Genomic DNA, 15,108 nt, shown 5'->3' with positions numbered 1-15,108 from the left:
CCACGTGTGCCCTGGGGGCAACACTGCCCCTCGATGCGGACCACTCTCTGGAGCAGACAAGACGTGTGGGGTGTGGGGATGGGCAGTGGAGCTGGGGAGAAGGTGGAAAAGGGGATCTTCTCATGGGATGATCCGGTGCCCTCTGAGCCCTGCTCACTGTGTCGTCTGAGTGACTCCAGCTGTTCCCTCTGCCTTCTGCTGCCTGAGTGAGTTTCCTGTGGCTGCTGTGGCAAATTGCTGCGAACTTGGTGGCTGAAAATAACAGAAACTAATTCTCTTGCTGCCCTGGAGGCCCGGAGCCCTGAGTTAACGTGCTGTGCTCCCTGAAGGCTCCAGGGAGAAGCTGTTCTTGGCCTTTCCCAGCTCCTGGTGGCTACAGCGTTCTGTGGCTTGTGGCTGCATCACTCCAGTCTCTGCCTCTGTCTTCCCGGGGCCTCCTCTTCTCCCTGTCCGTGTCTTCTCCTCTGTCTCTTATAAGGACACCTGTCACTGATGTAGGGCCCGCTTGGGGATTCCAGGATGGTCTCATCTCAAGACACTTGATTTAGTTACCTTGGCAAAGACCTTTTTTCCAAATAGAGTCACATTCATAGGTTCTGTGGCGTGAATATATCTTTTAGGGGGCCACCATTCTACCGTGTCTACCTTAATCTGATATTTTTCAAGGCCCTGGGAATTTATTTTTAGAAGTTATAGCTTTGGGAATTAAGCTACACTTGTATCCCTCAGATTTGTCCTCACTAGAAAAGCATTCATGACCACAGCATACAAGATAAATTCCAGATCAGTGATACATCTTGTGTTACAAGAGTTCAGAAGATTCCAGACAGAAAGTGGTTCTGTCCCCAGTCTTTGCCTGCCCCTGCCAGAATGTGCCTCCTGACCCCGGTGCATTGCTGTCATTGCACCCACTCAGGCACACACGCTCATTTGCACGCCTGTCATTGACCATAAACTGAGCTTCTGGAAGGCAAGGCTCGTACCTGCTGATGTTGCTGTAGTAGGTGCCCATGAAGTGTTGTTTGAGTGGGAAAGTGACAGGGCGCTCACAGTGGTCATCCAACAGCGCATCAGTTCCCTACTGTCTTTTTTTCAGTTGCTGAACGTGTAGGAACCCGCTCTCCTCTCTGCCCCTGTGCTTCTTGCCTTTATCTCATTTACTCTTCTGTTCCTGCCCTTCACCAAGAATAACCCTTTCGAAAGTTCCCCCTTCCTCTCCTGTGAGCGCTGACTTCCGTTTATCCAGGAACGTTTCTCTAACATCCCTGCTCTTCTAGCCTTCTGCCCCTGTTATGGCTGATACCCCACACCGCACGGCCTTCGAGGCCCGGGTTTGTCACCTGGGCTCCTGGGTGCGGTGGTGCCCTTGGCAAGCAGCTGGAGAGGTGTCAGGCTCTGGAGAGACGGGAAATGGTGCCTGAGCACCTCGGGGGGTCCAGGAGGAGGAGGGGCCGAGGCTCCGGGCAGCCCTGTGGGAGCAGGTGGTGGCACGGTGTAGACTAACCACAGCAGCCTGTGACCCAGCGCTGTCACGTGCCAGCTTCTGCTGCCAGCAACGCCGGAGGGAAGCAGCTCTGCAGGGACAGCCAGTTCCCTGTTCTTGCTGGTTTCAGGCCGTGCCTGCCGGATCTGATCCCAGCCTCGCCCCTCCTCAGTGGGAGGAGGCAGACCGGCAAAGCTCGAGCGGGGGGCAGGGGCACGGATTCGATGGCTTTGCAGGAACGAGGGCCCGGCGGGTGGCAGGGAAGGGCCTCTGGGACAGGAAGGCTGGTGAGACTGACTGTGAGGCCACCTGAGCATCACCGTGATTTTCACTCCAGACGCTCTGCTGTGTTGCCAGCTGATTAGGTTCTGATTCCAAAGTCCCTAGACAAGATAAGGGCAGAAGTAGTGGTGAGTTTACTAGGAAGTCTCTTCAATGTGAAGAAATGGAGAGTTAGGTGATGCTTATAGGAAAAGTTTTAGAAGAGGATCTGTATCTCTTAGTCAGAGATCATTTCTGATTTTCTGATAAGCCACATCCCCAAAATATACTATAAATGCGTGGATTTAAGGCAGGCATTTGATGCACAATTCATCATATTTGTATAACATGATGAGGGAAGATTGGCTGGGGATTTAAATGGATTGGATGTAATGGATACTGGGGTGTGTCTCAGAGGGGTCAACGGGCTGCGGTCTGCCCGAGCGGGTGCCGTCCCTGAGCGTGTGCCGCAGGACCCTGTGCACGGCTCTGCCCTGGTTGTTCTTTTTTCAGTACATGGGGAAAGGACACACGTGGCATGTCAGGTAAATTTGCACGTTCTAATTGGCAAAACTCCTTAGCCTGCATTTCCTCATCTATAAAATACGGTTGCTAGTATCTTTTCTCTCCGATTCATAGCTTGATGTCAGAATTAAATGAGATAACAAATGTCAGAGAATTCTAAAATTTATAAACAAAGCTCCTTTAAAGAGGTAAGTGTTTTTATTTGGTTATTTGTTAATCTGTAGAATTATTTTTTTAAATCAGTGAAATGTTGGAGTGCTGTAATTACGACAGTTTAGGTTGATAAAGGAAAATCTGTAGTAAGATTAGAATACCATCTAATTCTTTCAATAAAGGGGATTCTTTCAATAAATATTCGTGTTGCCAAAATGTCATCTTTTCAGTGAGGCCATACTTAAAATTGTAACTCTCTTCTACTGAGCAGTCCCTATCCCCCTTCCTTGCTTCATTTTTCACCATAGTACTTGTCACCCTCGGACATATTAAATATTTCACTTGTTGGTTAAATATAAATCAGGCTGCTGCCTGGAAGGGGCCTGCCCGTAGTGGGTGCCCGTAGCTGTTTGTTGGGGGGATGAAGGGTGCACGAGAGCACCTTGTGTTCACTGTCATCTGGGCTTCGTCTTTAGGCGTGGTGACTCCGAAGGATGTCCAGGGTCCTGGCTTGCTCGTTGAACTTCCTGCTGTGGCTCAAAGAAGGGATCAGGAAGATCTGCCTTTATACCAACTCCCCGGGACCCGAGGTGTTTCCAAGGCCTCAGTGTACACAGGAATGTTATCTTCTAGATATGCCACTGATACATGGTATGACATCATTTATCTTTGCTTTCACATTATAAAATAGTCTTCTTTTTACTTCTATATATTAAGAACGACATGATTATGGTGGAACATTTGGAAAATACAAAGAACATTATGAATAAAATCTACCATGTTAGACAATTACTATGAGAATTTCACATACTCAAAATTGAACCACATATACAATTTGTATTCTTGCAGTTGTGTGCAAAATGGATTACATAGAGAATGGGAGGTTAGTTAAGAGTTTATTGTAACAACTTAAGCAGACATACTTGAAGACAAGGAGCAAATGGATTTAAGAGTTCGAGAATCTGTCAGAATTGGTGACTGATAACGTGTTGGGGGGTGAGAAGAAGTAGTTGGGGATGACTTGGGTTTCTGGACTGGGAAACTAGATGGATAGCGGGACCACTAATTCTTTGATACAAGTTTATAGAAGCATGACCAGGTCAGAAGAGAAAATGAAACATTCAGCTTGGGACATGTTGAGGGCTCAGATATCCACAGGACAGCAGAGTGAAGTGGAGTCTAGTAGATACATAATCCTGGGATTAATGTGGAGTCTATCCCGACAAGGATAATTGGGGGCAAGATCAAGTGTAGGAGAAACTTCTGGATTTGAATGGTCATCCAGGGGAAGCTCAAATAATGAGAAGGTCGTAGGTCCCAACTTGGAGTCCTGCAAAGCAGCAATTAAAGGTATGACTGGAGGAAGACCGTGGTGACGGAACGAAATGTAGAAGGAAATTGCTGAAGTAGAGGTTGGCATGGAAACCAAGGGAAGAGAACATTTTAATAAAGGATCATCACAGGCCGTCATTACATGCTGCAGAGAGGTCGAGGTAGATAAGACGGAAGAGTTTTCGTGGGGTCGGTCACATGGGTGCCCTTGGTGAGCAGAGAGCAGTTTCAGTAGAGGAAATTTGATGGTAGTAGGTTGAGAATTGAACAGGTCTCAAACTGGATGTAGTATGCACAGACCCATGTTTTGAGAATCCTGGTCATGAAAGAGGTGGATAGAATGCGTGTTACCTGGACGACTGGAGGGTATTGTTGGATTGAGGTACGGGGGGAGTTTTATGTGTATGTATATAAAACTACGTGTGTTGTGTGTGTTTCTTTCTAGGAAAGATCCAGGAAAGGACTATGTAGGTGCTAGCAAGGGGTGATTAAACCTATCCGTGGAGGGAGAGGAGGATGCTGCACAGCTAGAGAGACAGGAGGAGCTCCCCTCCTCCAGAGACAGGAAAGTGCACTCTGGTACTCTATGCACCTCAGGGCCAGGAAGCCAAGGACATTCTTGCCCATGATCTTGATTTTTTCCTGTCATGTAGAGGGAAGGTTATTTACTAAGAGTGATGGGGTGCTAGTAAAGTGGGCATTAAAAGGAGGGATGTCAGAGTAGAGATTAGCTTTTGAAACAAGGATAGGAGAGTGATGGCTTCGTGGTGGAAGGGAGTTTAGAAAAATATCGGCCCTCTTCCACCTTCGCAGCGTGAGAGAATGGGCACCACCCGCTTGAGGGTGGTGTCTGTGGCAGAGAACCAGAAGCTGCTGAGAGAACATTCAGTGAAGAGGTTAGGGTGTGGGATGGTTTCTTTACGTTTGGAGGAGATTCCGAGGATTGTGCTGGGTAGTTGGCTGGGGGGGCCTTGGGGGTGATCGTGGAACTCGAGCAGTATCTGCAGAGAAACCAGAGCAGCGTAGCACTGAGCACAGGAGAGGAGACGTGAGCAACGGAGTGGTTGGTGTTGGCAAAGCGCCACAGGATGAGATAGGGTGGGACTTAGCAGCCTTCATGTTTTTATTAAACCTTAGCCAAGAATGATTTTGTGTTGGTACATGAAGTGTCTTAGAATGATACCACTTCTCTGTTCACAGCCTGTGTCCTTCGCCTAGAGTTTTAGATAGAAACGTCATCAAAGTTGTTCTCTGTGCTTCTGAATAGCCCATCTCTGAGTGGAAAGGAAAGACTCAGGTAGGCCCCACCGCCTGGAGGAAACTGCTGGCTTTTCACTCAGCAGAGCTGGAGCGGTGCAGAGGGGAGGTGCTGACGGGCTGGTGTCCTTGTGAGCGAGCCATATAATTGGCTCCCGGAGGAGCTCTCGGTGTTGAACAAGCAGTGGTGGTTTCTCTAGGAGAGGTGCCTGGAGTGGAAGTCTGGGAAGAGTCAGGAATACATTTTATGACTTTTTATGTGGTCAAATTGCTTTTCAAATGAGACACCTTTGTTCTTTAAATTTCTCTTGTGCTTGGTGTTAATAATTGAATCTGGCCAGAGAATTCAGAAATGGGGCTGCTTCTCTACAGCTGTAGAATTGGAAAAGATCTAAACAAATTTCCAAGCCCACCCCTTACATGAAAGACGAAATGGAGCCTCAGCTGTGTCTTACTCAATTCTCCCAGCTCCAGAGAGGGAAGATATGCTTTACTCTCTCCCAAGGCTTTTTCTCCCCAAGTGAAAACTTTGTCCCGCTGATTTCTTATGTGGGCACAGGCATTTAAGGGCTCCAACCTAACTTTTGTCCTGGGAGACCAGTCTTGCATTTGAGTATTGTTTTTTGGCTTGCTGTCATGGTATATGCAAATCTCAGCAGGTTCCAGAAGAGTTCCTGTAGACCATATTCTCCCTTTTAATCTCTCAGTGTGCCCTGTGGAGTTAGGTTCAGAGGTGAACATTTATTGCCACTCAGGAGCCTTCCTGAGTAAGGCATAGATTCTTTTGGAAGACGACGTGTCATGAAGCGCTAAAGGATAGTTTAGAGTTTCTTTTTGCATTAATCTCGTGTGGGACCCAGCAGAGTTATTTAATGCACACCATGCATTTGCATCAACCAACTTCTCCCTGCCTTTGGAGGCAGGACTGGTTTTAAGAGGTCAAACACACCTTGGAAGTGGAGATCTCTCGGAAGGAGACTGCGGGCAGACAGGGTGTGGTAACTCAGAAGGGGTCCAAGTGATTCTGTTCTGAGTTCCTGCTTTCCATAGGGTCACTTGATATCGTGTCTTCAGGATGCACCTGGTTTCAGTGTTTTCCAACTCGTCTTGTTGTCACCTGCTGCCCAAAGCCATGTGGGTGCCCCTGATCGGAGGACATGCCCGTTTCTCAGACCAACAGCAGATCTGCAGTATAGATGTAGATATTGTGGTGCCCATCACAGTTCTACTGTTATTTATAGCTTCGTGACCCTGGGAAAGTTTCCCTGTGTCTGCATTTCCTCACTTACAAAGTAGGAAGTTCTACAGGTTAATTAAGAGTGACTATAAGGGCTTTGTACAATGCCTTGAACACAGTAAACGTTTAATGAAAAGTTGGCAATAATGCCAGATGATGAAGATAGACTCTTGGGCCCTGGGGTGTGTCTAGGGTAGTATTCATTGTTGCTGAGTTCATTAAAACACCCAAGGAGATTGTAGTTTTGGGTTTTTTGGTAATAAAATAAGATCAACTCACAGTAAGTAAAACAAGGTGTCAGAGGCTAAAGCCTGGGAGGAGGATGAACTTGAGATGAAAGACTTATATTTAAAGTTGAAAAAAACATCATGTTGTAGATATAATAGGATGCAAATGCAAAGAAAGGCTTTCATGTATTGGACGTGAATGTGGGAGGTGAGGGAGGAGGCAGGGTGTCATAGTTGGGGAAAGTCTTAAATGAGTTAATGTTATATTTTGAGCCCCCACTATGGTGCCTGGCATTCGGTGCCTTGTAAATAAATGGTGGATGTCTAACAGGTTTACCTTTGAGACAAACTGCCAAAACTTATGTGTAAATTCAGGACATTGGTGGGAGGCTGAGGATGAGGGAGAGAGTAAATATGTGCGATTGAGAAAGGACTCCTCTGGAATATTTGAGTTGGGAGCAAAAAGGGGAGGTTTCCGGTATAATGCTGTGCAGCTGTGGTCCACGCTGCAGGTGAGGACGAATGTGAGAAATCAGTACAAGAACTACCCGGGAATATTACACTAATGCCTTTGAAAACATAGTTAGATCTTTGTTTCTAATCCAGGGTCTACCGAAGGCCAAAAGAGAAGTAAAGTTGACCTGAGGAAGCAACTTACCCTTTATGGCTTGAGCTTTTGTTTCTTAACAAAACTCTTACACACAATTGTACATATTAATAAAATGCACAAATTTTAAAGGATGGTTTGTTTAATTTTGATAAATGTACACATTCGTGTTCGCAGTGGCCCAGTGGAGGTATTGAACATCTCCATCACCCCAGAAAGTTCCCAGCAAGTCCCCTGTGCCGCTTAGCAGTGTCTTGCCCCAGGAACTCCTGATCTGACCTCTAACACTGTAAATTATTCTCCCTGTTCTAGAACTCATGTAAATGTCAGCAGACAGTACTTACTTCCTTGCACCCGGCTTCTTTCGCTCAGCATCACGCCTGTGTCACTCTAAACTTTAATGTGAGGGAATACCTAATTCTTCATGCTTGCTGGTGTCGGGTAGACATTTGCTTTGCAACTTCAAACCAGGGTGTAACATCCGTATGAGAACCTGCTAATTTGGAGAAGCCCCTTCTCCCTGGTTCCAAACGCCATAGTCCCTGTGATGTGGCACAGAAGATTGCCACATAGAATCCATGTTTAAAGAGGAAAAAGACATCTTGAGGTGACTTAGTCTCAACCAGGATTCTCCCTGCTTAGGCCATTTTAGGATGCTGAGTTTACTTGACCCTCACGTGGCTTAGTAGATGGAAATTTTATATGAAAAAGGTACATTGAAAAGGAAAGGTCTCTCTGGATTCATCTGATTTTCGTGTGGTGTTGAAAATTTTATTTGCAAAGAGATTGTGTATCATGATCAAGTCACACTGTGGATCACTGATGGGGCGCCCCGTCTTTCCTCCAAAATCTGTAAAGAATGATAACTTCGGGCATCTGTAATGAAGGTCTGAAATAAAAAGCAGTGTTTCTTTTGGGTGGTTAATTCCTCTGAGGAAAAATTGGTTATAAAACTGTGGTTAAATGTAAGAGGCAAATTTCAGTTATTTTAAGATTTGAGATTCTAACTGATTGAGCTACTGACTGTATTTAATCACAGTGCAAATTATAAAATTTGAGGTTAGAAGTCCCATTAAGGTTTTAAATACGTTTGTGCACATTTACATCTTAATATGTGCAGTAAAAGTGTTTTACTTTCTCAGTTAAATTTTCTTTGGGTTAAAAGGTATGTGCCTTCACCAGTGTGAAGTGACTCCATTAATTTGTATAGTTGCTCATCTCCTGTGACAGTGTTTCCAAAACCCATCACACTATCTGGATAAGCTTTTGCAAGTTTTCTCTCTTTAAGTATGAAATAATCTGAATCAAATATGTGTATGCCAACTTCCTGAAGAAAGACAGTATGCTTTGAAAAAGTCAGTGAGTCTCTTCCAACAGAATAATCCTCTTGTTACACTCTTTATCTAAGAAAACTAAAAATTTCCATACAGTGAGCTTTTTTCCCCACTTCTCTTAAGTTGTATGTGAAAGCCAGCAGTTTAGGAAATTTTTGGTTTTCATTTTCTTAAATAGAAAAATGAATGGCCCATACTAATGTTAAAGCTTAGTTTCCATTCTGTTCTAGGTTTTTTCATTTTTTATTTTTTTGTGTGTGTGAGGAAGATCAGCCCTGAGCTAACATCCAATGCCAATCCTCCCCTTTTTGCTGAGGAAGATGTTGGCCCTGGGCTAACATCCGTGCCCATCTTCCCCTACTTTATATGGGACGCCGCCACAGCGTGGCTTGACAAGTGCGTCGGTGCGCGCCCGGGATCTGAACCTGCAAACCCTCGGGCCACCGAAGCGGAGCGTGAGAGCTTAACCGCTACGCCACCAGGCTGGCCCCACATTCTAGGTTTTTTTAAATTGAAGAATTTAATTCCTGTAACAATAGTATACATGTACCATAATAAAAATACATATATTTTTTTCTTAATGCCTATTACGAACTGATTTTGCTCACAACACTTCTGACACTAAATGTGAGTTTTTTCCTCCACCCTACATCCAATTCTGTGCCCTAACTGGGTGTCCTGCAAGTCAGTTCCATTGTGACACTGACTACCCGGAGTTGGTGCAGACCGCACAGTGTTACGGCTCAGTCCCACAAGACTACCCTGACTTTGGATGCCAGTCGAGAGTCCCAGGCTGCCAACCGTGCTTCTGCTCAACCACCTATAAATTGGGAGTTCCCACGACCTCTTCCTCAAGTTCAGTAATTTGCTGGGATGGCTCTCAGAACTCAGGAAAGTGCTTTACTTACTGTTACTGGTTTATTATCAAGGATACAACTCAGGAATAGCCAAACGGAAGAGATGCACAGGGCAGGGTATGGCGAGGATGTGGGGGACTCACAGAGCTTCTGTGCCTTCTCCAGGCACATCACCCTCCCAGCCAGCACATCAATGCCTTGATGTATTCTCCAGCCTGGAGGCCCCCTGAACCCCGTTGTTCAGGCGTTTTTATGGAGGCTTCATTACCTCCACATGATTGATCCTGTCGTGGGTCATTGGCGACCGAACTCAATCTCCAGCCCCTCCCCTTCCCAGAGGTGGAGTGGGGGTGGGGCTGAAAGTTCTACCCTCTAATCGCATGTTTGGTTCCTCTGGCACCAGCTCCCATCCTGGAGCATCTTGAGACCCACCCAGGGCCTCCTCATTAGCATAAACTCAGGTATGGTTGAAAGGGGCTTGTTGTGACTCACAGGATGCTCCTGTCAGTCCATCACTTGGGAGATTCCAAGGGTTTTAGAAGCTCTGTGTCAGGAACCAGGGACAAAGACCAAAGATTTATTTCTTATTATCATGCCTGTCACGATTTGGGGTACAGGAAAGTGGAAAATGGAGAGGAGGAAGGCGTCAGTGTTGCTTTGGTTTTTAGTTTTCAGTCTTACTTCAGTTAATATTTGTTTAAAGGGGAATTGTGAAATACAGCAGAGCATGACAGCAGAGCAAGGACATTCCTTGCAGCAATGTCCGTATTTCAAAAAACAGGGTATGATCTAAGTGCATCATATGTGGGATAGCAGATAAATTACATCAATACCATGGGCTATTAAGATGTTATTAAGTAAAAACTGATGAAGATTGTGATAATATGCAAGGAAAATTTTGATACAAATTCAAGTAAAAAAATTGTGAAGGAAACAAATGTTGGTTGAGCCTCAGTTAAATGCCAGTCATATCTCATTTAATCCTTGTTACTGTTACATAAGATAATCAAAATATGAAAGTTTACATTGTAATTACAGCTAGCCAATAAACATAAGCACGTATGCAAAAATGGTAATGTGATAGGATAAGGGGAAGACCTCACTTACATTGATGGAGTCTTCGTGTGTCGTTTAGGGATTGCAGTCAGCTGCTCATAAACAGAAACCCCCACTTAGTGTGGCTTCCCCAAACAGGGGCTTAATGTTCTTCATGTAAAAACTGAAGAAGGTGGTCTGTCGGGATTAAACACCTCCTCTCTGCTCTGCTGTCCTCATGCGCTGCTTTAGTCCTCACAGTTTCTTGTGGGTTCAGGATGGATGCTTCCCCACCAGTACCATCTCTGCCTTCCAGGCAAGAGGAAGGGAAGGGCATGGAGCGGAAGGCTCCTGCCCGTGGCTTCTCTCTCCACTTAATGAGTTTTCCTGGAAATCTCATCCAGGGACTTGTGCTTCCATATCCCTAATCAGAACTACGGCACACAGTGACCATTGGCTGAAAGGAAGTCCAGAAACTGTATTTTTTCAAAGCTGGGCATAGTGCCACCTGGAATCAGAGGTTATGCTGGTAAGGAGGAAGAGAGAGGACATTAGTAACCAGCCAGGCTGTCTTTCCCTGAACGCTGTGAGGCTGTTAGTCGTAAGGAGCAGACTTGCCAAGGCAAGAAAGCCATCTGGTAGTGGTGGGATGTTAATGGTCCCTGGTGGTCCCAGTTTCTTGACTGGGTTTTGGATTATCTGGACGCTCTCAGCTTTCTCCTCTTCACTCAGCCTTAACCCGTTATGTCCTAAAAAGTCTGTAGGGTGGCAAGTAGGGAGAGTATTGCTGCTTTTTACAGGATTTATTTGAGGGTTCAGAGGAAAATGAAGCATTGAGACTTAGTGCTGAAACAGATTTGGAGGCTGTGGAGAGCTTGTGCGGTATGTCTGTGCCTTCCCCGAGCCTCGGCTCCTCCTGCGGAAAATGGAATAGCCTGACCTGCTGTGCTCCCCACACAGGGGTTTGTGAGAATGGAGCATTAGAGGTGGTACGTACCCTTGCGTGTAGAGCAATACGATTTACAGTACCAGACACATTGTTTCATTTGGTGGTCCGGTCACGTGCCTATTTCATGGTGCAGGTTACACAGGAGCCTAGAGCTCCTGACTCCTCCTCCAGCTAACGTATGGTAATGTCTCTACCCCGTTAGACAGCGTTACTTTTATGACTAACCGCTCTGTAACTCAGCATTTTATGTCACCCAGTTAAGCACTTCCACACACTAACAGAACTTGGTGGGTAACCTATGGTGGTAGCAGGTGGGAGGATCAAATAACAGAGTAAATTTCTGTGTAAACTGAAAAGTGCTTTATAATTATACAAATATTCAGGGGATACAAATGACAGGGTTAGAGTGACAGAAAAACCTAGAAAGAGGGACCATGTTTACTAACTGTTTAGCCACGTCAGCTATTTATGTTGTTTTATACTGGACTGTTCTCTTAGCTGGTCAGTCATTACCAAGTTTTAAGGAACATATTTTATAATATTTTATATATTGATGGAGAAGCAAGTGTGAAATTGTACAAATCAAAACAGATTTTTAGAAAATAGCATCTAGAGTGTCACCAATAAAATTGTCTATGATAATTCTGTGATTCTCTGGTGCTGGATATATGTTGAGTTGAATATTAAAACAACATATTTTTGCTTTGTATGGACAGTGAACCATTGATGTAAGTATTTAGAGCTTAAGAATTAAGAACTGTCTACATAGAGATTGTGCAATTTCAAAACTTTCCAAGAACTTTTGATAACAAGAGTGTGTCTTATACGTGTGTACTTTTTTCCTTTCTCCCACCTCAGTGAGTTACCTGAGAGAGAAGAAGGTGAAGGAGAAGAAACGCCAAACTTCAGCCACTGGGGTCCACCAAGAATGTACGTTTTTGGCATCGTTGTTGTTCTCATCAGGGGAACCGATCAGCTGCTCTTTGCTTTAGCATAGTAGCCTCATTCAGTCCTTGCTAATGATTGAGAAATTGTCACAATTCACGTGTAGGCTGGCCTAAATTTTAGTGCCATTTTGTCTTATCGAGAGCTTTTTAGCCGGCAAAATGACTATAACCGATATTAGGAAAACCTGTATCATATTCTTTCAGAGAGAGCAATTCACGAATGTCGATCTAGAACAGTAACTGATGGGCTGAATCTAGCTTGTCACTCATCACTCAGCAGGGCAGACGGGGCTGCCCTGAATGTAGGAAAGCTGCTTTTGTGTGTGTGGTGGGGGGGAGATTTGCCCTAAGCTAACTCTAACATCTGTTGCCAGTCTTCCTCTTTTTTTTTCTTCTCCCCAAAGCCCCAGTGCGTGGTTGTATATCCTAGTTGTAAGTCCTTCTAGTTCTTCTATGTGAGCCGCTGCTTCAGCATGGCTGCTGACAGACGGGTGGTGTGCTTCCGAGACCGAGAAATGAACCCAGGCCGCTGAAGCGGAGAGAGTGCGAACTTTAACCACTAGGGCATCAAGGCTGGCTCGGAAAGCTTCTTTTTTTTAATGAACAACGGCAGTAGTTGAGGCTTCTGTTGTGTGTGAGTTTCTCTCCCCTCCTCCCCTGTGTTAGTCTAGTTGTGCCTCCTTAGAGCTGACAGAACATGCTGGGCCCACTCACCTTGGATACTCTTGTGGTTTTAAGTTGTCACCAGGCTGCACTTTATTAAGATTGTGAAAGTCTTCCTTTAGCTGCTCTCTCTGTTCTTCATGCATTATTAATTCCACCATGCCCACCCAAATTGTCTGATTTTTCATGCACTTCTGAGTTTTGTCTTAAAAACTCTTGGGAGCTTCTTTCTGGGCTACTTTTAATTATTGGCCACATCTGTGCAGTTTGAGCAAAATTCTTTTTTTTTTTTGTGAGGAAGATCAGCTCTGAGCTAACATCTATTGCCAATCCTCCTCCTTTTTTTCTCCCTTTTTCTCCCCAAAGCCCCAGTAGATAGCTGTATGTCATAGTTGCACATCCCTCTAGTTGCTGTATGTGGGACGTGGCCTCAGCATGGCCAGACAAGCGGTGCATCGGTGCGCACCCAGGATCCGAACCTGGGCCACCAGTAGCGGAGCGCGCGCACTCAACCACTAAGCCACGGGGCCGGCCCCCTGAGCAAAATTCTTAACATTTTGAGGGGCAAGTTTTATTCCATACTTTCTTTTTAAAAACAATGTGGAGGAAGGAAGAAGAGAAAGCCTTTCAGCCTCAGGAGCGGATAAAATCTGTCCTGCGCTCATAGACCCGCAGGTGGAACCTGCTGGCTGGGAAAGCAACTTGGGCAGCGGGCCTCCCCGTGGCAAATTTATTCTGTTCTGAGAGTCTGTGCTTTTTCCCAAAATGATATATGTGACTTTCTTGATGTTTCACTCATTTGTTGTTTCCTTAATCCATTCTTCTATAACGTTACGGGTGTAGATGAAGAGGCCTCATAACAGAAAGTGTGTGATGGTCAGAGGTGGCAACATGGGGCCCAGTGAAATCCCTGAATACTGAGAGTTGTATTTACTGTTTTAGTAATCTGTCTTTTTCAGAATTTAAACTTTTACATATGCCATGAATTTTTGAAAATATAATTTTGGAACTAGGTAAAATTTCTGTGACATTTATAAAAGTACATTTAGAGAATACATTTATATAAAATGAGTCACAAGGATATGGGACAAATTGAACACTTAACGACAGTCCAGCAAATTAAGTTAACTTGTTTGTGAGTGAATTTTGTTTTTTCTTTTTACAGTGTTGAGATTTTCAGAGAACCCAACGTGTCTCTTGGTATTAGTATTGTCGGTGGACAAACCGTTATAAAACGCCTGAAGAATGGAGAGGAGCTTAAAGGAATATTTATCAAGCAAGTTCTAGAAGACAGCCCGGCAGGGAAAACAAACGCTCTTAAAACTGGAGATAAAATACTTGAGGTAAATGATGTTAAAATTCTGTTTCTGTTTGAAATGTGCTGTAAGAGAGTAAAACAATCATTTAGCCAGAAGTCCTTTCTGCATCGTTGGGGTGTATGTGTGCACATGGGTGTGTTTTATTTGGATGCCTTTGTGTGTCGTTTGCACGATGTTATGAGAGTCTGAAGTCGAGGTGGTAGCATATAAAACAAAAAGCCTCAGGTGACTGAAAACGCGGTTTCACAGTTTAACAGAATGAGGCAGGTGGTGGGCCTCGTGCTTCTCCTGATCTTTAACAAGCTCTGAATTTTGTAGCTATGTGTTGGTGGGACAGCCATGCTCGTCCTCCCAGAGTTGACCCTGGAAGTCGAAGACCCCATTGGGGGAGGGGTGAATCCATCGTTCGCATGTCGTAGGCTTTGCAGAGCGGAGGTTTAGGGCACATCAAGACACTGAGAATGTCCTGAGGTCTGAATCGGATACATGTCTTTGCATCGGGTTTATTGGATGACGCAATATTGAATATCTTCAGTCCCAGAATCTGCTGGTTATTGATTCATACTTTACGATGCTGAATGTCAGCTGTGGTGTTTTAGCTCTGACAGAGTGAAAAGAGCTCTAGAGGTCGTGGGTTGAAGTCGAGATTGTCCTGTTTATTTTCTGTTTGTTCTGGGACAGATTATTAAACCCACCTTATTCTCACTTTCCAAATAAAATGGAAACGAGAATTCAAAACCCATAGCATCATAATGAGGATTAAATCAAAGAATTGCATAAAACTGCTCTGTATATGCAAATTTTAGGTTATATTTATGAAATTTAAAAAAAGGCAAACATTTTAAACATGCTGGGGATATGGCTGTGAAGAAAACAACCAGAAATCATGATAGTGAGGGAGATGGACAATACACAAAATAAG

At 44.7% G+C, this 15,108-nt stretch overlaps 1 protein-coding gene across 10 annotated transcripts in view; it reads left to right on the top strand.

Moving 5' to 3' along the window:
- PATJ (PATJ crumbs cell polarity complex component) overlaps nucleotides 1-15,108 on the top strand; it is a 308,284-nt gene that overhangs the window by 91,654 nt on the left and 201,522 nt on the right. For all 10 annotated transcript variants that reach the window (XM_087417183.1, XM_087417200.1, XM_087417192.1 and 7 more), the window contains exons 22-24: nucleotides 2,899-3,073; nucleotides 12,116-12,187; nucleotides 14,033-14,210. In XM_087417183.1, the coding sequence (XP_087273309.1) occupies nucleotides 2,899-3,073; nucleotides 12,116-12,187; nucleotides 14,033-14,210 (425 nt within the window). The remainder of the gene's footprint in view (nucleotides 1-2,898; nucleotides 3,074-12,115; nucleotides 12,188-14,032; nucleotides 14,211-15,108) is intronic.

The sequence above is a fragment of the Ceratotherium simum genome, chromosome 2 (genome assembly GCF_057802395.1).
Source record: "Ceratotherium simum simum isolate JZ-2026a chromosome 2, ASM5780239v1, whole genome shotgun sequence".
NCBI lineage: Eukaryota > Metazoa > Chordata > Mammalia > Perissodactyla > Rhinocerotidae > Ceratotherium > Ceratotherium simum.
This window is presented reverse-complemented; position numbering and strand designations above follow the sequence as displayed.